Source organism: Leptosomus discolor, chromosome 9, assembly GCF_034619465.1.
Source record: "Leptosomus discolor isolate bLepDis1 chromosome 9, bLepDis1.hap2, whole genome shotgun sequence".
Taxonomy (NCBI): Eukaryota; Metazoa; Chordata; class Aves; order Leptosomiformes; family Leptosomidae; genus Leptosomus; species Leptosomus discolor.
Genome location: NC_141399.1, coordinates 29,039,770 through 29,062,405, shown reverse-complemented (window position 1 = coordinate 29,062,405; position 22,636 = coordinate 29,039,770). Strand labels below are relative to the sequence as shown.

General features: G+C 45.5%; 1 protein-coding gene across 2 annotated transcripts in view; it reads right to left on the bottom strand.

The window, feature by feature from the left end:
- The window catches only part of DOCK11 (dedicator of cytokinesis 11), an 84,956-nt gene that overhangs the window by 9,577 nt on the left and 52,743 nt on the right, over positions 1-22,636 (bottom strand). Inside the window, exons 31-47 of one of the 2 annotated variants that reach the window (XM_086469687.1) lie at positions 21,413-21,591; positions 19,336-19,452; positions 18,545-18,620; positions 18,133-18,236; positions 15,978-16,089; positions 15,790-15,856; positions 15,230-15,277; positions 14,952-15,029; positions 14,569-14,711; positions 13,806-13,921; positions 11,842-11,979; positions 6,623-6,805; positions 5,838-5,951; positions 3,227-3,442; positions 3,088-3,145; positions 1,528-1,634; positions 392-514 (exon numbers count right to left, since the gene is read on the bottom strand). In XM_086469687.1, the coding sequence (XP_086325813.1) occupies positions 392-514; positions 1,528-1,634; positions 3,088-3,145; positions 3,227-3,442; positions 5,838-5,951; positions 6,623-6,805; positions 11,842-11,979; positions 13,806-13,921; positions 14,569-14,711; positions 14,952-15,029; positions 15,230-15,277; positions 15,790-15,856; positions 15,978-16,089; positions 18,133-18,236; positions 18,545-18,620; positions 19,336-19,452; positions 21,413-21,591 (1,979 nt within the window). The remainder of the gene's footprint in view (positions 1-391; positions 515-1,527; positions 1,635-3,087; positions 3,146-3,226; positions 3,443-5,837; positions 5,952-6,622; positions 6,806-11,841; positions 11,980-13,805; positions 13,922-14,568; positions 14,712-14,951; positions 15,030-15,229; positions 15,278-15,789; positions 15,857-15,977; positions 16,090-18,132; positions 18,237-18,544; positions 18,621-19,335; positions 19,453-21,412; positions 21,592-22,636) is intronic. The other variant, XM_086469688.1, reaches the window with a different exon arrangement.

The window sequence follows — 22,636 nt, the reverse complement described above, 5'->3', positions numbered from 1 at the left end:
GCTTCCTTCCTTCCTCCCCACTTGCTACTGCATTACCTGCAGATCTAGCTTTCTTTGAACAGTTCTCACTCTGTTTTTAACGCTTAAAATGCTGAAGTCTCAAAAAGAATCTGGCTTTGATGAACATATGGGATGATGACAGCTTTATTTTAGGGAACGAAAGGGGGGGAATTATTCACTAAATATGAGTCTTCTGTGTCTTTAGCTTTAATAATTACCCTCCAGACCATTGCTTTCACTAATTTCTTTATTGACCAGCAATGAAGCACAGTGTGTGCTTTACTGACAACAATTCATTAACTCATAACTTCAAAAATAAAAAAGGCTCCTGTTTTTTTCTTAGCAATGTAGAAAATTACCTGATAGATGCATATTAGTTCAAAATACCTACCTCAAATTCACGCCGCTTCTCATAAATAGGAATGATCAGTTTGGAAACTTCAGAAATTGTTTCATAACGCTCTGCTTTCCACAGGCCATCTACACATTGCTCCAGCAGCTCCACCAGGACTTCCTACGAGAGCAACCAAATGGGTGTTGTTAATAACAGTTGAAGTTACAAGAGAAAACCATTTTAACTTCAGATACTTTAACAGGTCCCAGTATGAGTAGTCACAGTCACACAAGTTCAAACCCTGTGTGTTCCTGGCCTTTCCAAAGATATTCTACATTTTGTGGAAAAAACCCAAACAAACAAAAAACCCCAAACCAGGACAAGTTTTTTTAAAAAATGCATTCATTCTTTATAAATCATTAGCGCAATATCCAGCAAGTATGCCTTGATTATTTAGCTAGGCATTCTCTCCCCAGGAAAATGCCAAAACTCTGGGAGGGTATGGAGATGACAGCACTGGAAGTCAGAGGTACATGTCTAAGAAACTTGTCCAAGGAACATGGGTGCAATAGCAGTAGGATGCGATGCTAAGGATCCTCAAGCCTAGTCTTGATGAACAGGCAATTGGGCAGCTGGGCTGCAGGGCCACCTCGCTCAGCCATGCGGCCTAAGCAATGCAGTTGTATGGGCATGGAGCAGAAGTAATTGTGAGACTCTATGACTCATGGGAGGATCTATCCACTTCCCTAGTGCCCTGCTATGGTTTCTGGATTGTTCTGCTAACATGGTGTCCTGCAGCACAGCTCTAGCTGAAGGGGAACCTAAGGTGACCTCTCAGTCCACAGAGCTTGACTTGCATTCTATCCCTCCTTAGAAATACTGTACTGCCCTGCCCTGTGCTGGCAGAATTAGCATTTGCATAACATGGCAGGCAAAGATTGTGGTGTAGCTTTTTCAGTCTCAGTGCTAGAAAAGCCTTTCAAAGGAACCAAGAACTTACACCAGTTTTACCCATCTTAATTGTACACAGAAAACCTTTCAATGCAGATTTCTCTTGGGAAATTGCTGTGGAACAGTGTTCCTTACAGATGCCAGTGCACAACTATAATTTGTTAGAGCTCATATGAACAAAGTCTAAAACTAAATCCTAATCAGCTATCAAATATCCTGTAGTCTATACTACAGGACCTCACCTCACTGTAATGTACATCCATCATCCCACCATCTTCTTTCATTGCACCTTCTTCGTCAATGTTGGGAGTGATTTTCCTGAAAGCAGTGCATCCACTGGGGAAGAGTTCTGTAGCAGACAAAAGCAAATGGATTAGTGGAATAACATATCTCAAATGCATCATGCTTTAACGGCCAGGGAAGCAGTCTAGCTGACAGTGAGTCCTACAAGTAGCAGGAGACCTGACTCCCACTTTTGCTACTGTTTTACTCTGAGACTGAACACATCAGATCCTCCCCAGCCATTTGCCACGGGAGTCATTCCTAGGGCGTAACGAACACTGAGCACAACAGATTTCCCAGTGTGCTATCTGGAAGTCATCTTTGACCAACCTAATCATCTGTGACCAACTAAAAGTCAGAAGAGAAAGACAAGGGTATATCTTTGCTCAGAAGATGCAAGAAGTAAGCTATTGCTGGATGCTGGAGAGCTGGGTGGTAAGTGAACAGGATTGTACACTCCTAGCAGAAAGCACAGTTATATACCCAAAAACTTCGAGTAGTTCAGCCTTTACTGAACCTTTCCAGCCTATGTATATGTAAAGAATGCCAGTGACAGAGATAACTCAATGTATTCACTTGATATTCCTTTGGATTTGTTCCTCTTTTTTTTTTTTTAGAAGTTCTCCTTTACCATCGGTTGTGGTAAGCAGCCTCCAGGGTACAAAGAATTGCCAGCTTTCAATACTCTCCTCCCTGCAGCCATGTGAAATGTGTATACGTATCAGAAAAACAAATCCTGATTTTTCCCACTTAGCCACGTACAGATTTTGGAGGGACTCCAAGTCTGCTGAACAAGGCACTTCAGATTTTTCCAGCCAGGGCAGTGCATGTAACAAACTTTTATGCAGCTTTAACTTTCTGAAATGTTAAGTGTCCATTTCAACAATTACTTCCTTAAATGGAAATGAAAAATGGGGTCAATATATCAGTCGTGGAACAGATATTTAAAAGAAAACCTGCAAAGTGGTGTTACTTGAGAACAAACATCTGTCCGTGTCCTTCCTTCCTGTTTTGCATTAAACCACTCTCTTTTTTTCTGATTGTTCTTTACATATTAGTACAGTTAGGCTGCAGTCTCATTTTTTGACTGAATTTTGACTGTTTTATTCTATGGTTTTCTGTACTGCCTATAATGATACTTCTAATGAACATATTGACAGCCAGTTTTTAACACGGGCTTCCCCTGTGAGCACATTTCCTAATGTAAAATGCAACTGAACATTTAAACCGAGACATGATGTGTCAGTTCTTATTTCACTCAGCAATGTGCCAACATGTCTGTCTAAGGAGATCTGGACAGCCTAGTAAATGCCTGTGTATGAACAACTAGATTCCTTTCTTAAAAATTACTCATCATCTTCTACCTTTATGCACCGCATTAATTTTTGTTTTCCTTTTCAGCTTGTTCTAGAATAATCATTTACCAAATCAAGAGAAACTTGTCTTTAAAAAGATTCTGATCCTTCCAAAACCCATCACTGCATTGTCTTCCTTATGCCTCCCAAACAGCACACACTTACTTTTCCTGTGCAGAAACTCTGCAACAAGGGCTGCTACATGAACATAACACATGGCTGCCTGCAAAGTAAAAATGGAAAATTAAAATGTCATCTGTACATCTGTCTTGTTGTGTACCATGTTTTTAATTACATGAATTACCTCTGAAAAGTCTCCGTTTTTTACATGTATCTTTGCCATACTGTCCAGCCATGTTTTCCGGAGCTCTGGAGTACTTGCATAAGATTTGGCTAAACTGTACTGTAGATCTATCAACATTTCTGGATCCTTTTCATGTTCTTTCATTTGAGCGGTAGCCATAAGCACTGTACGGATTCTCTTTGTTAAATCTTTGACTTCAGAAGGAAAAGCAGTTGCCTGACACAAAACAAATCTAATTAGAAGCAAATACAGAAATAAAAGGCGTTCCAGGCTTTGCCAAAGACCATTGCTACCCTTTCAGCTAACACTCCACCTACTGCCAATTTGAAAATGCCGAGAACACAGGAGATAAGACTAACTAGCCTTTAGTTGCTGAACTCACACTGCATACAGTGCACAGTATTTCATACGCAACTAGAGCATTTCAATCCAAGTGTGCACAAGGCCTTTCTCTCCTGGTCACGCGCAAGATGCCAGGTTGGCTGTTCCCATGCTACAGTGAGGCAGGTACTTTGGCACCCTGAGGAGCTGGTATGAGAGCGAGACAGAAGCGCTCCATGCATGTGAATGCCCCGGGACGAGACCATAAACCATGCCTGAAGTATTTTTCATGTCATTCAGCATCTGGCTTGTTAGTCTCTGATGTGGTCACTCTTCAATTCCTAAAGGACCACAGGCATTTGTAGAGCTTCCCACCACAGGAACGTAATGAATAGTGAAAGAAACATAGGTTCCAGTCTCATGCCCTGCTCAGAGTGGGCCATCATCAAGCTAGAGCAAGGCTTGTCTGGCCAAGTTTTATACGTCCTTTCTGGGCCCTGCCCCAGGGCTGCACTGTGTTCTTGGGAAATAATTTTTTCTTTAAGTAAAGTTGGAATTTCCCTTGCAGCACCTTGTGCCTATTTGCCTCTTGTCCTGCCACTCCACACCTCCTAGAAGAACTTGACCTCCTCAGCTCTATAACCTCCCTTTCAGCAGTTGAAATCAGCAGCTAGGTCCCCCCTCAGCTTTCTCTCCTCCATGATGAGCCTGGCTCATGTTCCCTCTCCTTGGGCTCCTGCTCCATAGCTATCCCTGTGGCTCTGCATGGCATCCTCTCCAGTATACTGAAATCTCTCTTGCACTTATATAGATATATAAACCAGATATATGGATCATCTTGTGATGTAAAATATGAGCAGCAAGGTATGGGTCAGCGAAATCATAGAACGGTTTGGGTTGGAAGGGACCTTAAAGACCATCCAGTTCCAACCCCCCTGCCATGGGCAGGGACACCTTCCACTAGACCAGGTTGCTCCAAGCCCCATCCAACCTGGCCTTGAACACTGCCAGGGAGGGGGCAGCCACGGCTGCTCTGGGCAACCTGTTCCAGTGCCTCACCACCCTCACACTAAAGAATTTCTTCCTCACATCTCATCTAAATCTCCCCTCTTTCAGTTTGAAACTATTACCCCTCGTCCTACCACTACCCTCCCTGATAAAGAGTCCCTCCCCACCTTTCCTGCCGACCCCCTTTAAGCACTGGCAGGCTGCTATAAGGTCTCCCCAGAGCCTTCTCTTCCCCAGGCTGAACAACCCCAACACTCTTAGCCTGTCCTCACAGGGGAGGTGCTCCAGACTCCTGATCACCTTCGTGGCCTCCTCTGGACCCGCTCAAGCAGGTCCATGTCTGTCTTGTGCTGAGGGCCCCAGAGCTGGACGCAGCACTGCAGGTGGGGTCTCACCAGAGCAGAGTAGAGGGGCAGAACCACCTCTCTCAACCTGCTGGCCACACTTCTCTTGATGCAGCCCAGGATGCGGTTAGCTTTCTGGGCTGCGAGCACACATTGCTGGCTCATATTCAGTTTTTCATCCACCAGCACCCCCAAGTCCTTTTCTGCATGGCTGTTCTCTTAAATCCTTATAAACACCTGCATACAGAAGAGAACAGAGGTTTTTGCCAGGAATATCCTAACTGTAACTTTGTTATAGCACAATTCAACACCTAATGGAGGTTCCCATTCCACCTTTGGGTCATAGGATAATCACAGGACTGCAAAACCACTTCCCATTTTCCTCTGTCCTACCTTGGCAGCTACACTGTGTGCAATGAAGCAAGGTGCAGTGATGATATTTTATCCAATGGGTTGGCTAGAAGCTGTTAAATTCTGGCACACAGACAATCGTTTTCCAAAGAAATACAACCCTTAATCTCCATGAAAGACTGCTTTCTTAATATTGCTGACACTCAATTAATTAAAATTAATTCCTGCTAATTATTACCTTCAGGCAACAGAAGTACCAGACCCTCCCTTGTCATTCCTCTCAAAGCTGGAAGTTCTTGGAAACCTCTTTGGACACCCTTGCAAGCAGCACACGCTGCAAAGCATAACCTGAATTGAAAAGCTCCCTCCTCTTGGTGTGAAGCCTCATGGATGGAGCATGACATGCCTGTGCAGCTGGCCCTATTGCTGTTGGCATAATACTTGTTACTGAGCAAATACAGCCCACTATGAGCTTACAAATCATAGTTCCCATCATTAGTCTTACCCTTAAACATGATTTTGAGTGCCTCCCCGGTCTTGCATTAACGTCTGATAGCACACGATGTGATCTAATGTCTACAACTTACCTTCATAGGCCTGTCACTGTTTGCAAAGTTGTTAATGATGAGCAAGGAGTCTTGAAATCTTGTCCCACCGCTAAGTGCCACATCTGCTATTAATTGGCTCACTGCAATTATTATCTGTTGGGACAGGGTAGGGGCTTTATATAATCAAGCCCTAATAGAGGAGGTATATTGTCACAGTTATGTAAAATGCTCAAACAAAAACATCATATCTTTCCCACAATGTAAGTAATGGTTGTTGTGGCTTTGCTGTCACATCTGCCAAAGACAAATACTCCCCAGAGGACCAAACTGCTTTGCTGAACAGTGAGTTCACAGAATTAACAATATAACAGTTGTAATACAAATCCCTGTTTGTACATTAGTTACCTTCTTCCATGATTCATTACAACCCAGGCAGTATTAATCTGCTTCACTAGGTATTTAAATTTGCTTCAAACAAACAATGCTGCAAAAGCAGCTCCAGGAAAATCCCTTCTATTGCCTCAAAGGCAGCTGCTCTTGCTGTCTTTTCCACCCCATCCCAGCCAGCCTCTGGGGCAGAGATGTGTCTTGTGTCTGTGATTCCTAAAATGCAACAGCTTGGAGTACTTGATGGCAGTGTATTCTACTCAAAGGGCCCTACGCCCCTCACTGGAAACAGGAATGAGGCAAAGCCTGGAAATCAAGAGGATTTTTGTCCATGTAACAACGGCAAGATCCTGTGCAAATATGAGGTGATGGAGTTATATTGATATATCTGTTCATCAAACCTGAGGCATCCTGCTCTCTAGCTTTTCCCCACTGACCTGAAGATGTGTTCTCAGAAACGTTCTCCTTTTGGTGAACTCAAAGTTATTTCTCATCAGGAGATACAGAAGAGCTGAGGCTTCATTCCTTGTGGAGGACACCTTGGAAGTGCAACACTTCAGGATCTCATAGCAGAGGGCAGCACACATGTTCACCCTTCCCTTGAAAAATGCTGAGGGAAACTTCACAAGAGGCATGAAAATATTAGAAAATACACTACCAAATTACATTCACAGGGCTCAGATGGGCAGGGGTATGGGGCAACACACTGGACTCCAGCCTGGACAGCCTAAATAAAACTCCTACCAGAGTTCTGAGCCTGGAGGTATTTGTGGGAATTAATTTGGGACCTATTTTTAACCATGTTTCCTAGAGCAATGTGAACTCTGCTGTCGCACTTTTTGGGGATGCGCTTGTGTAGGTCTGTCTATCCCCTCCCAAAACAACTTTTAGGTTCATCAACAAATTCTCACCAAATTGGACAGACAGAAGTTTTGTGTTCTTACAAAAGCCATGAACAGCAGCACCAGGGCAGAGAGGAGAGGGCCTATGCACATTCCCACCAAAGGCTGCCATCTGGGACATCAGAAAATCCGCTGGAACCCACCCAGAAGTCTGATCTTGCTGGGAAACATGTCGTGTGATGCTACTTCTACACATCCCCCAAAAAAGCCTAAAATCATGCTTGCCCTCAGGAATGCAAACAAAAGACTTGCTTGTCCCACGGAGTGTAAAATATACAGTGACCAGCCCTGACCCCCCAGATGGAGCTGGCTCCAGGGAGCAGCAGGATCAAGCCAAACTGCAGTGTGAGCTACCTCAGTTAGCAACAGGGCTCAGAGAATTTCCGCGGGTTGAAGAAAAGCAGAAGGGGAAGACCAGCACTCCGTACTGCCATAGCACGTCTATGGCCTTACGAAACACCTGCTTTCAAGCATGTTTGCAGGGGCAAAGCTCAGCCATGCCTGAAAAGCAGACGGCTACAGCGGTGCCTTGCCCCAGTGGGCAGCAGCCTCCGTGCAAGGCTCACTGGAGCAGGGATGGCCAGCACATGTCTGTCTGGCTGCGGTCATGAGCGGTGGCTGGTGGGGAGCGGGCACCCCACTCAGCTTCCTTCTACCCTGGCCACCACAGGCTGGGCACAGGGAAGCAGAACAAAGAAGCATTTCATGCTGGCACGCAGCTGCCTCTGCAGCCACCACAGGGACCTGGCTGGAGAGGGGTGACACCAACACCTCCCAGAGGGAGCGGAGGCTGTTCAAGCACTGCACAGTGGCACTCTGCTCCCTCTGCTGCAGCTGGGGACCAGCCCCAGAGAATTTCCTGGCACAGGGAGGCAACAGAGACAACCATGTTTTTAATCTCTTCAGAGGAAAGATACACTCAGTTCATTCAAGACCCAATGGTCCTCATGGGGCACAGTCCATAAGCCACTTCCATCTGCCCCACTACCTTTTCCCCATGGGAAATGACGGTAAATACTGTCAGAGTATTCACTCACATTCTCCAAGTCAGAGTCTGGAGCCTTCACCGTGGCCCTCTACTCCTTGCATTAAGTATATATGATTCAGAAAAGCTTGTACGTACTGCTGTGGCCACCACCATGGTGTGCTGGTGAAAGGGTCTTAAAACAGGAATCTAGGAGCTGCGGCTAGCAAGACTACACTGTTGGGAGTACACTGAGCCACGTGGGTTACAAGGCAGAACGAAGACACTGACCAAAAAATACTTGGTGTTCACCACCTCTGGCCAAAAATATTTTCAGAAAAAAAATGGGAGAAAGAAAAGAAGCAAACAAACATCATAGTAACACAGGGCCAAGAGAACAATGTGTGCACTCGGGAAAAGAGCTATTAAGTAATTGCTGCCTGTTGTAATGCAATCCTTCTGCCATAGAGAGATGGGGTCATGCTCAGAACTGGGTTTAGCCCAGAGCTGGCCACAGTGAAGTGCGATTGGGCATGCATAGGCAGCACATGGGCACCCAAGATGATATGGCTGGCACTTGCTCTCAGCAGGGACCATTGCTTTTCTGCAGAGGCTTTTCAGACATTTCCAAGCCAGTGCTAGGGAGAAAAACTTCGCCTGGGAATCTGCTGCAGCCCAAGACCCCTCCCCTGTGCACTCCTCTCCTCACTGCCCCAGCTCTAGAGGAAAACCTGTGCCCTGTTCATAGGGAACCTGTGTCCCCACGCAGCTCCTTCAAGAAGCTGAAGCAGATGCAATTGCTCCTGGTGCCAGGCTTGAGGCAGCAAGCCTGAGGCTGTATGCCTGCTGGAGATCTGGCCAGGTGCTGCCCGCAGCTCTCCGGCTGGCAGGAGAACAAGAGCTGGGAAGAGCTGCAAAACCAGCACATGTGGCGATGACTCTGTGTGCGCTGGAGGAGCACATTTCTGATCCAACCATGCAGCAGGCAGCTCCCAGTGAGGCTTCAGCACGAAAGTGTCGTGAGGGCAGGGCAGCCACAGCGGCAGGCAGGACATGCCAAGTGCCCTTCACAAGTGCATGGAAGGCTGTAACAATGCTGCATCCTGACAGCACTAACAGGGAGGGAAAGCACAGCTTGACATGGTCAGGGGGAATTGCTAACAGACAGGGAAAGCTTCCCAAATCAGCTGTTGCAAGAAAGGAGCAAGGCTCTGCTGCCCAAGCCTTCAGGGCTGGGATTTGTGATGCCTCTAACTCTGCTAGCGTCAACGCACTGAGGGACAGGCAGGCACGAAGCGGGCAGCTACATGGGGTTTCCATCACTCTCACATCAACGTGTCTGAGCTGCTCATTAATGCAGGGAAAATTGTCTCAGCCCTCTCCTCTGGGCATGTTTTCCTTCGTAACCTTTAATTTCAAGACCATTGCAAGCATGTACGTATATATTTATGTGTAAGCAATGCTCTGAAAAGAAGGATTTAGTTGTTAAGAAAACCTAAAGCATAAAACAAGAGCAATCTAGCTTTTGTTGCTTCTTCCCAGCTGGTAAAACAGAGAACTTTCTTCCCAAATTTCCAGTACACATGCATGCAAGCGGGATTCATTCTAAAACCAAAACCAAAACCAAACATGCAAACAATTATAGAACTTGCTTGTTTTTTGATTTCTTGCATATTTTTTTTTTTAATTTTGTCTTTTGTCTATCAAATAATCAGATTTAATGCAGAAAGCAAGCTATTTTTAACAGAGTTTGGGATGCAGAATAAATCTCAGGAGGTTTTTTTCCCCCTCCAGCAACCATTTGCTGTGACCCTAGATAAAAGCGGGATTCTTTTCCTTGTAATTATTAGCTACAGAAGGCCATAAAAATGACCAATTGTCCATTATAGCTGCATCAAAGGTATAACTCACTTTTGGTTTTCTTTAAGTTAACACTAACTTACAGCTAACAGTGATAAGCAACCCAAAACAAAGCAGCGCAGCTCTTGTATTTCAAAAGAAACTTTCAGGAAAACATGCCATCCCTGCACTTGTCATGAAACACAGTGACCTCTCTAGCTATTTTATTGTCACTCTGGGCCTCAGAAAAGCCCTTCAGAGGACTTAAAAGGAAGTTTGGAACTCATGTGGTTATGGAGTTGGCAAAGAAAACACTTCCTTATAGATACCATCTGCTGGGCTCATATCTTGCTTTTACAGAAGCAACACTGTGTCCTGTCATAGAGGAAATGTGAGAAATTAACTGAAACCATATCTTTGAAGACCCACGATGCCAAATTCACCATGGTTTCAGGCTGGCATAAATCCAAGAAAATGACCCCACTGCCCATCCCTGCAGCAGCCAAGAATACAGCCTCCATTGCTGTAATTGGCATTTTGGAAAGCGAGCGTGGAACCCCTGAAGGGCTCCAGGTTTCGAAGGCTGATGGTGAGATCATATTGAGCAGATGTGCAGGTTTGGCTTTGCATTTAAGCAACGCTGAAAATTTGCCAGGGAGGCAAGGAAGGTCTCTTATTGCTATAGGCACAAACCAAATATTTCTGCTAAACAAACTTTTGACTGGTAAGGGGAAGAGATGTGCAGAGAGACTGTCTGAATGGGGGGTGTGCAGATCTGCAGCAGGATGGATCTCAAGGCTAAGCAGATCACAGGCAAGCAGAAAACTCAAAAGAAAGGTAGAGCAAAAAACACATATGGGATACTAGAAAAATGTGAGTGATTCTTGCCAGTGCCAGCTGCCAATCCAGAAGGCTTTAAGAAGCCCCATGGCAAAACATCCCATAGGAGACCACGCTGTCTGGAGCCAGATAGGTAGCTAGAAAGACTTCTGAATTTGCTGCTTCTCATGTGTTTGCTTAGGACGAATCAAAGTTCAGCCCTAGACATACTCATGCTAGTTCTTAGCTTTGCTGTGGGGTTATAGTAAAATGTACATAGCACAGACCTTTTCCACCTTTGAAAAACAGTTTAGCAGTCTCTTTCTTAAATCAAACTTTGCTTGGCAACTAGTGCAAGACCTTCTTTGGAACTAACACTTTGCTGCATATCATTCACATGCTGTGCTCTGCCTGGCTGCAGTCTCATGCCACATGGATTTACCTCATCAATGAAGTCTTGCATTCAAATGATTTGAGAAGTTTTAATTAATTCTGAATTTATGATAACCGTGCAGCTTGGAAGAAATGGAGCTTGTCTGTACAGCTGGTCTTGAAAATGTACTTATGAGAAGTGGCAGGTTTTGACGAGCATGAAGGGAAATGTCAGCAATAGCATCAGTCGCTGCTCTTATGTGGTTCGCTGCTGCTTTGATACTGCTTGACCGCAGGGGATTAAACAGCCTCGCTGCATACCAAGTCTCAGAAAAGCGTAGAATGAGGTTCAGCAAGTATTACCCTCTTTCAAATGCAATGGGAGAGGAGCAGCTTGTCAGTACCAGCATTATTCAAGCAATAAGACTGTCAGCAACATTGACAGTTTGGGGCAAAGAGTCAAGAAGTACCAGCTTTTGGTCAAACAGATACTAATTTTAACAGCAGTTTTGTGACCAAGGCAAGCGAGGGAATTCCTCGCAATTTCTCCTTTTGTTTCCTGATATCCAACAAATAATAAATACCTGTTGAAATAGGTAACTTAAACCTGGGCTGTTTTTTAAATCAATGAAGAAATTGTTTTCTAAAACACATCTCCAAACAGCACAAAACATCAGTTTAACAGGAGTTTAAGCATACTGGTCTCTTCTGTCATACTTCTATAAACTGTCCTGCGCCTTTGGAGTTATGTATTACATACCTTGCTAATGAAAGCTCTCAGAGAGGCGAACACGTGCTTAAGAGCTGCTTCTGACTGCCCATTTTTGAGAAAAGCTAGATGAATATCAAAAACCTTCTTCATGAGTGGATTGTGGCCATCGTTGCTCAAAAGCTGGGTCTGGAAAGCAATGAGAGAATTTATTTTGCAAAGATATCGTGCCTGAAGCTGGAAATGACAGAGATAATTTTGCATAATTAATCACATCAATTCTTAAGCCAGATAAGGAACAGGGCCTTCAGTAAAAATATAACCAATAAATGTGACAACCAGTACAAACTACACTAGTTGGACAGAGGCTAATTTTAAAGCAGAGAATAAAACAAAAATATTTTATCCCTTTTGCATTGCTAATTCCAATACCTAACTCAATAATCTGTACAACTTTCACCGGTTGTCTAAAGATATTTTAAATAAAACAGGCTGTTACCAACAGAACCATCACACTGTTTTTTCCATTTCTTTTCATTTGTCTCAAGAAGTGTTTCATTTGCAGCACAAAAGAGAGAGAGAGAAAAAAAAAGACTATGCCATCTTTGCACTGGACAGATCCGTAGCTGTGTTAAGTCAGGACACTCCCCCTTGTCTCCCGCAAAGTTTTAATAATTTGCACCTTCTGGAGATATGGTAAAATGGAATTACTTGGAGAGGATTATTACAGTTTGGTATCAGAGTTATCTTGCCTGTGCCTGCTGCCATTCTTGCAGCCACTGCGCAGGAAGCCTGGTGCATCCTGGCCACCCAGCAAGGATGTGGATGTCCTGTATCGACAGGAGATCAATAGTCCCTGTCTCACTGCCAGCCCAAGGATTGCTTGGGCTGGCTCAGATTTGTCTCCTGACATCCTATACACATCTTGTAGCACAGTAAGTTCAGGATCCATAATTTTTAACTGAACTAGCAGTAAGAACAGCATCAGCACTTTTACTGCAGTACAGAGCACACTTTTGTGCGGTAACACTGCATGACCATAAAAGCAAAGCAGAAGCCCATTAAAGCGGAAGGGAATCCAGTCTATCCTGTGGTTTGAAAATCACATTGTTTTGTGGTTCAGCCATATTCAAAAAGAGGCAACTGAGAAAGTCAAGCCAGTTTTAACTCTTGCATCTAAATCCTTATACTGTTGCCAAACTTCTAAGGAGTAATTTAACATATGCACCAGGATGGCTTTCTCGCTCTGTAACAGAAGCAGAGGATATAACATGAACTTTCTCTTCATGTTCTTCAATCCATCTAAAAAGGAAATCTTCACTGTGCTTACTCTGAAATTCGGAGCTTTCTTGTGACATTATGCAAGACACATTGGTATGAGCAGGATTTGTCCAATCACACTTCAAGGAAGAGCTTTTCTGGAAAAGTATTTCAGTATTTTGCTGCCAGCCTGGGGTTCTCCTCACCATGGAGGCTTTGATTCTTGTAGATGGCAGTGATTGCTCTGAGTGCGAATCACTATGTGGAGGAGGAGACTTCTACCAGTGGTACGGTCCTAGCTGAACTGGTAACCGCAGCTGGAACGCCTCAGCCCCAGAGACATTAATGTACAGTGATTCAAGTAAATCTGGGCGTCGCCTCTAGGCCATTTATGGTAGAAAACAGTGACTGTTCTAAGAATGCTAGACCTTCATTTCCCTTTCCTCTAGTCCCTCCTTTCCATATGATGTATGTTTCCTCTTATTCTATTTTTGTAATGGCTACGCTCATGCTATAATAACCATGTAATTTTCTCTGGTCTTGTAGTTTTGAAGAAATTGCAAGATTGTACAAGTGCATAAATACTCTAAGATCCTGTGAAACACTCAGCATTTTGCAAAACCAACAAGCTGCAAACGATTTGCTTTTGTAAAGCCTTCCATAATCTGCCACTGTAGGAGAACGGATCATGAAAATCAACACACATACAGAAATACAGCATCCTTTTCTACAATACTTTTGAGTTCAATCCTGACCTTAAAACTCTGAGTGAAAAAAGAGATGGTATCCAGGACTGTCAGGCACACTTCAGTTGCAATATTGCCCTCCAGTAAAGCCTGGTGCATGATATCTGCTTCTGAGGTGCCTGCATCTGTGGACGGAAAGCAAAACAGAAGGAAACAACACCAGCTGCTACAAGATCTCAATGCTGATATAGATAAGGCTCTCCCGTTGCATTTCACTGGGTTTGGGACATAAGGTAAGAATAGTGAGATACTGCATTTGCCAGTTCCATTCAGCGAAGCTGCCCCAGCCTGATGCCAACCAAGAAAACGAGTATCAGCATTTCCCCTTAAGCTCACTGTCTTTAAAGCCAGACAGAGAACGAGGTGTCCAGGCTGCATACGCAGAGGGGAAATGGCAAGGTGCTTCAATGAGGCAAAACCCACCCATGTGGAGGGGCTCAGAGCAGATCCTGGCCTAGGTTTCTGCGCAGGACAGCTCTCCTGCCTGCCTGCTCACTACCCAAACCAAGGCATTGCCTGCACACACATTTAGCCAAGGAGCTCAGCCAAGATGAAAAAGCCATGCAAGTCCTAAGTCCTAAGGCTGATTTTTAAGGGGCTGCCTTACATGTCACTCCCACCAACCTAGGAATTTTGCAGGGAGGAGCAGTGACCACTGTAATTCTGCAGAGTTTGAATATCCTGAAGCAACAAGCAGCAAGTGGAAAATGGCTACATGCAGTTTTCAAGCAGGCTAATACCCCACGGTCCCATCTCACTGTGCTGTACATACTGTGGTTGAGCGTGAAGGAGGTCTCCAAACTGCCCAGATGCTGGAGCCGCACCTGCATCCCCCCAGCTCTGCTGCGGAGTGCTGGCATCGTTTGAGATTTCCTATCGGCTCCTGTGTGCTTGGATAACCAGGCGTCCTGCACCCTGAAAGGGGAAGTGAAGACTGCAGGTTTGGACAAGCAGTGGCAGCCACACCACTACAGGATTACAGAAGGCCCGGAGGACCGAGACCTGGCCCCTCTCCAACACACTAATCCGGTTTACCCCAGACAATCCCAGCAGGACTGATCAGGCCACTCTGGTCTTGCCTGCACCAGATGGCCCTACAGCTAATGAAACAGCAGTGCTGCTGCTCAGGGAGCAGGGATGCAACTCGTGTCTCACCTGCAGCTGACTGCGGGGGACGCTGCCAAACTGCGCGGGCAGCCAGGAGCGCCTGTGCCTGGGGTTCTCATGCAGGAGCTGGAGGGAAGGGAAGTGGCAGAGTGCTAAGAAGAGGGGACTGCTCGCAGCAGGGTGCTGAGCAGAGTCCCAGCCCTGCAGGCTTCCTGCCTGCTTGGGTTTGCCTGGCATGGGTGTGCGTGCTCCCTTCCTGCCTTGGCTGTGGCAAGGAGCACGGGGATTGCCCCCCCACCCCAGCCCCGGATGGAAGAATACAGTACCTGGCAATATTTCTCTTCCCCACATATCTGAAGTGAAATAAACACACCCTAGAAAGAAAACAAAATGTGTATCTATTACAGATCCTGCAGATCAGGAACAATCCAGAATATTTAACACCCACCCTGTCCTCATCTGCAGACACACTCCACTGTGCACGAGGGTTTGGGTCTGTATTTACACATCACTTGACCTCACACCCCTCGGTTTCCAAACCCTACGGCACATGCCTGTTTCCTCACCCATCTGTTCCACCGAACCTGCTGCAAAGTGGAGGCTGTTTTGCTTACAGCAGGACACCATGCTGTGAGCCCTGGGTGGTGGGACACCCTCTGCACAGCCCAGACCAAGCACAGGGCACTGCCACTTCACTGTGCTCCCTCAATATACACCTGTTTCTCCTCAGAGGAACGAAAAGCATTTCATTACACCTGGCTGGACACCTCTAGTGCTGCACAAGACCATGTGCACCCTGCAAGGCACACCACATTCATGTTGTTTTCTTGGCCAATACTGCCCACACAAAAGCCCCATGTTCGAATTGGAGCTTCGTGATACTCACTCCAGAAGCATAAGGACATTGATCAGCTCTTGAGGGGAGAACTTGTTCCAGTAAGCTAGAAGAGTATCTGAAAGAAAAAAAACGGCACACAGATTTAAAAACAAATTAAAGGGGGACGTTATAGACCAAAATGCTGGTGATGGTCTCTTGTATTTCTGGCTGCCCTCCAGTGATCAGGAGCCACCAACCTTCAGAGATCATCTTCACAATGTAGAGGTAGCACATCAGGAGTGTTCGGATCTCAAACTGGTCCAGCCGGCTGCAGTGCGACACACTGCTCCTCGTAGAGCTTCTGCGGATCTAATGAGACACAGATGTGACGTGGAAGCCAGTGGCCCTGGGCACCTGGGCTGTGGCTGAGTGGAGCGTGAGGCCAGATGCCATGCAGTGCAGGCACAGCAAACCCAGCACATACAAGATGTGCCAGCATTCCTCCTGTTGCCCTACATGTGTACCCCCACAGCACTATGCTTTGGAGACATCTCATCCTTTGGGGTTGCTGCCCATCCAGTGATAAGCACTCTGGAAATCCTGGACACACGGCTGAACACTCCTCTGCCCAGAAGAAAAAACATCTAGGCAGATAATGATGGCTTGTCCAGCAAAACACACGGCAGCCCTGCTTTCACTTCCCCTGCTCTCTGCAGTGTCTAAGCTCCCAGACATTTTTGAAGTCAGTTCTTGTCAAACAAAATAGCTCATTAGGTGTCACAGTTTAAAGCAAGAATCTAACTTTCTGTTAAAGACGTACACTTCAAAACAAAATGTCAGGTATTAAAAAGCCAGGAAATTTCAGCTTAAGAACTTGCCAGCCCCCCCCCGCCCCCCCCCCCCCCCCCCCCCCCGATTTCTGGAATTGTCTCTTGGTTTTCCTCCTATTTAGTGATTTAGGCAAAGATAAGTGAAATCCTGCTGGTGAGTCAATCTGTGTGGGAAAGGCTTGCACATTGTGTGGTAGGAAACACAACTTCTAAAGCTTTACCAATTTTTTTTGCACTCTCTATGCTTGCCCTAGCTGTATCCTCCGACAAATGGATATGATTAAGCTCTAAGCAGGACATTTCTTTTAAAGCTGTGCCTCACATGTTTGGAAAGCAATCCACATATCTTATTTGTTGTTTATTCTGGGACAAGCTGTAGATGTGAGTCATAACAAAACAGAATTAAACATTCAGTTTAGAGTTGGCAATACAGTGCTATAGCCAGAACGTTGCTGTTGACCATGCCAAACTATCAAGTCAGCACACAACTCACTCCAGGGGAACATGTGATAAGTGTGTCTACCTCTGTAGAGCAGTGTCAAAGCTATGCTCCTTCATGTGGCATTACTTTTACACAGTTTTGTGGCTATTGCATTCCGTAACAGAAAAGCTGTTTTCAACGATGCTGAAAAATGTACCTTCAAGGACACAGAAGAGGATGTCTAGCTGTGGGGACGAGTTGAGCTGCAAGCAGTGACGCTTTCTGCAAACTCTGACAGCAGGGTTGAAGCATATGCTTAGAGCTTTGCTGAATACGAACAGTTTGATAGTCAAGTGTTTGGCTATACTTGGTCTTGTAACTTCGTGACTCGTGTGGGAGAGCTTGAAATGCCCCACCTCTCCTAAGCATGTCAGGACACAGCCAGCAGGAGCCCAGATAATCTTTGCCTTGCTTGTTTTAAGGGCCAAAGTTTTTAAAAATGCATCAATGACTCAGGCCAACCCAAGACATCTGCAAAGTGCCTTGAGGAAAACCAGTGGCTGGTTTGCACAAATACCTCATTTCCATGCATGCAATCTGCCAATAAGGAGAGTACATCCTGTCTGAATAGCGGGGTCAGAGCTGTCTGTGGTGTGACCGCAGTCACCTTCTGCAAGTTTGGGGCTGTGGTTATTAGCCTGTGCTGATTTTCCTACAAATACCTCATCTTCTCTTAAGTCAGCAGACACTGGCAATCACTTCATGGTGCTTTGCCTTCCAGCTGAGTGTGGAAACCAGTTCCCAGAACTGTGCCCTGGGCACTGGTCAGGCTCAGACCCTTCCATGCACAGGGAGCACGTCTGAGTATGGATAAATGCACCATGGGAGCAGAGATTTTCCCCACGGATTTTGCCTTTCATCTTTGATAAGTAATTAGTCAACAGTTATATTTTTAGCTCAGAGATGTTTGAAGAGGGAAAGCATACCAGACCCATGAGTCTGACCTCCTCTGTTAAACATGAATCTGTTTCCAGAAAGAGACACTTATAAGCTGGCTTTTGAGAGCATTACCACGGCCAACTCCTTTTCCCTCCCACTTATTTAACATAGCCCACAGACTGGTGCAGTAAGCACCGTTCTTTCTAACTCCAGGTACGTTACATTTTCACTCTGGTCTGGGGAACTGGTTGTCCCTTCTGAGTTCAGGGATCCTTTCGAGTCCTCTCTCTTTATTGCATGACCATTTGGAAGTGCTGCTCCGCAGGCTGGGAAAAAAACAAATCCCACAATTAACCCCTTTGCACCAGCACTCCTCAGCACATCACAGACAGTGAGTGAAGGATGCGATTCGGACAGCACAGACGGGGCTTGTCAAAGCCCCGTGTCCAAAGCTGATTAACCTGGAAAGGACAGTTGGGGTGACACCACCTCCAGGGAAAAGCATACAGACTCTGAGAGGTCTTTTGGCAGATGACTATTTCAGGTTTTGAGTATTGGGTTTTGGGTTTTTGGGGCTGGTAATAGTCACATTCAAAATAAACGGGAAAGTTAAAGTTTAGGAAAATTAATTTACCTGGATCTTTGTCCACAATCAGGCTGGATCTATTTGAGGGCGATGCAAAACTGCACATGAATTCGTCCCTGGAGGCCTGTAAAGCAATGTAAGTTTTTTTGTGACCAATGGAAGATAACATCTATTCTCTTATAGAAGAGAATAATGAAATAAAAAAAGAGGCAAATTAGAGCGGCTTTTAAAACACGGATTGAACAAAAAATCCCCAAAACTGTTACTTTCATAACAAGGAGACAAACAATTTGGGGAGAAGTACAAAGAATAGCAGAACATATTAAAGTAAGTCCTAGCAGCTTTTTCCCTTTCATTTTTCATCATTTGAGTTGAAATTTTGAGTTGTTTTTCTCAAATGTCTTTTTTGTTGTTGTTGTTTTGCCATGAACAAGGAGGAAAGTCTAAGCTGCAAGGCTAATCCTGCCTGGGAACCACACACAACCCTCAGGCAGACAGACAACTTCCCAGAACAGCTGCTGGAGTCTGAGGTTGAACCCTGTTGCAACTCATTGCACTTGGAGGGACTTACCTCATGGCACTACACAAACTGTAAAGAAACACGTTAAACAATAGCAAGCAAAAGTGCAGAGACATTGTACCCAGTGCTACAGACAGAACAAAGCCACAGGGAAAGCCAAATAAAAAGAAACGAGCACATTACGGGGCTCTAGGGAGAAGAAAAGCACACTTATTTCTAAAGCTGAGCCTGGCTGCAGGCCCTGGAAGTCGCACAGGGTGTGTGTAGGGAGAGGAGGACCAAGGAGGAGGGCAAAGAGGGATCGCTGGGCTTTACTCACGGGGCTGGAGGCGGCCGCGCAGGAATAGAGGGCCTCGCGGCTGGCCACTCGCTGGAGGTTCTCCAGTAGCAGCCCGAACAGCGGCAGGTAGAGCTGGGCTATTTTTGCCTGCTGGTTCTGAAAAAAGACAGGGTAAGATGTAGGTAAGAGCCCAGGCTTTCAATGGAGCAAAAAAGGGAAACTCTTGAGCCAAAACACACGTACACATGTGTATGTATGTACACACACTGTATATGGTGTCTGAGGATGTGGGTTGGTTTGGCTTCTCATCTCCACTTCCAGAGCTGCCAGGTAGGTATCACCCTTCTAGCAGCAAGCTTGGGGCACTCAGGGATTTTGAGGGCTGAATAACATTTCTAGTCACACAGGATGTGTGACAAGATAAATCCTGGATTTCCTAACTCTAACTGGCACTTCACTCACATAGCTTTATTTTCAAGTGCAACATCCAGGAGTAATGAAATAAAAACATTTGCTCCTTTGCCTGGTGCTGGCTGTCGCTTCCAGTCAGGAATTCTCCATAGCAAATGCTTCTAGTTAAAACAGTTTGTAGGAACAGATTAATTTGGATTAAGTGATACAGATCAAAAATGGTCTAGTTGATGTTTTCTAAATGCAGGGCTCTTTTACATCCAAGTCTTTTCTGTTAAAAATTTATTATTCTGGACTTGACAGAAAGGTTAAAAAAAAAATAAAATTTAAAGCTTGTGAATTGAATGGCACATTTTGACCAATACAAGAATCAATTTTTTTTTTCTGATTCAGTGTGACAAAAGATAAAAGAAATCTTGAAAATGCCCATGGGTTGAGAAAACCCTCTCTCAGCCATTGATGGAGCCAGGGTTTCCTTGGCTGGAGTGAGACTGCAGCAACACACCCTGCCACACTCAGCCAGTTCTGTCCCTGATGTGATTTTTTGCTTTGGTGTCTTTGACACCAGCTGAGCATCCTGCCCTGGCTCCAGGCAGTTTCCTGGTCCTGCAGCCTGGGGCCCAACACATATACAAAGACCCAGTGGGACAATTTTAGGATGTGGTGTTTTTGAGGAGGCAGGGAGAGTGCTGCACGTTGAGGGGGCAAACAGCTCCTGAACTAGTGTGAGAGTTTTCAGGCAGAGCAGAAACAGGCTGCCTCTGCCCCAGTCTTGGCAGAGAGCTGGAGAATCTCTCCTGAAATATCAAGCCTTGTCAACTACCGTGGGCTGCAGTTCTGTTTCCAGGCTGTGCAAGTCACCGCGGATCCTCACTGAAGAGAAAAGCAAGTCCACCTCCCATTCAGCCCTTCCAAAACAGGCAGAGAAAGGAGAGGAGAGGAGCAGGTTCTGGCTCCACGAAGAGCACAGGAGCCCCAGGAACATTTGGGTCACTTCTCCTACCCTTCATGCCCCAGAGGCTACCACATTCCCAGATTGCTAGCAGCAATTTGAGGAGCTAAACTCTAAACAGAGGCATGTTTTCAGCCCAGAGCAAGGACAGGTAGTGTCTGCACAGGTAGCTGGGCACATATGGGTCAGCAGGGAGCAGCATCAAGAAAGAAAATAAGCCCATCTCCAGGCTCTTTCAGCTATATCACACGCTGAGCCTCTGACCAAAGAAAGCTGAAAGCTACTCAGTGGAAATCCACCATCTCATGAGAATCCACAGATCCTCTCCTCTGATTCACTAATCAGTAGAACATTCAGCTGACTCGTAACAGACATCAGTCCTTTTTCCTAATTATAGTATATTAATGCAGGACATTAATTAAAGCCCAAGACCAGAAGAACATTGACATTGCTTAATCTTGGTGAACAGCCTCTTGGCTAATGACACTCGAAGTTCCTTAATGGCTCAGGGCTTTATTATCTCAATACTCAGCTTGAATAAGAGCACTGTAGTTATCTGACTGCTTTGTTTATGCTCCTAGATAATTTCTCAGAGCTATTACTGTTATGCCATAACTATCAGTTACTTACAACAGTTCCCTAAAACGTAATGAGAAAACCCTTGGTGCACCATGTAAGATCTAAAACTCTGACATCTGTTTTTTCATAAAATTCAAGAACATTATATTTAAAAGCCAACAAAATATGCCTGACCTTGTGCTGGTATCTGTTGTCGAAGGCATGCTTTATTAAGAGATTTTTTAAGACTGAGATGGCTGTATATCTGATATCATAGTTGTCCTGCAAGGCCACAGAGGCTTCTCGGAGAAGCATCCCCACCAGGAAATGATGCCTGCAATACTCATCAGTTAAACTGTATTCAAGAGTTACATCTGAAAGAAAGAGCAAGAGAATGGTTAAGGGAACTGTTCTGAAGATCTGTTCAGAGCAAGGCATAATGGTCATGTAAGCCACAACAGTCTGCAAGTACGGTTCATCAGTCTCTCTCCTACAGTGGTCTTTCAATAAAGCGTGAACTGACTACAGTTTTCTCCACCACTGAGTTAAGTCATATCAAAGAACTTGGCATCTTCCAGTTCAGGCTAATCATTAATTTCAGCTCTCCCCATTTCAGCAGCAGCTAAAAGGATTTCTGCAGTGAGATGCTTTGCAAAGCTTAGCACTCCCAAGAGTAATCTGTAAGGTCAGAGACAGATGAAATGGGGAAAGACAGCACGATCTACCGCCTGGGTGCTGCTTTGCATCTGACTCGGGGTTATCCTGTAAATCCCCAAACTATCCAGGAAGCAGAGGTGCCAGCCTCCATGAAGCAGCTGTGAGGGTGGTAACAGGCAGTGGAGATGGTGCATTTATCGCAGTTGCCCAGCCCCAGCAGTGCCATCTTGTTCCACTTCCTCTGAGAAATCTGAATTCCTTCTCGCCAGATCAGAAAGCAGAGAAAAGGCAAATACTCCCACTGGGATGAGGGATGCAAAGAAGGTCGTGGTGCCAAGTGACTGCTACTGCATCCTCCAGCAGTTTACACAGCTGGGCTTTCCAGCCCTGCTGCAAGGACCGGGGAGTCAGGGCAGGGTTCCAGGCAGCTGCTTGCCAGAAACTGCGAGACTCCTTTAGCTTCCCACCAGCAGATATTGAACACAGCTCCTTAAAAGCTGCACTGATTGCCAGGAGAAAGGCAGCCCGGTACCTAATCACCTTGGTTAACTTAACTTGTACCCTGCATCTCACATAGACTTGGCTATACACTGTGATCAAAGGAGCAGCTGCTACAAGGGCAAGGCATCGTTTCCACTGACATGCCTGGACAACGCAGCAGAGAAGTGACAGACACAGATTTCAGTGCAGAGTGTGTGTGCACTCGAGCTGCTATGAATGACCTTGCCCTGACACCATTATCTCTGTCAGGCAACCCATATA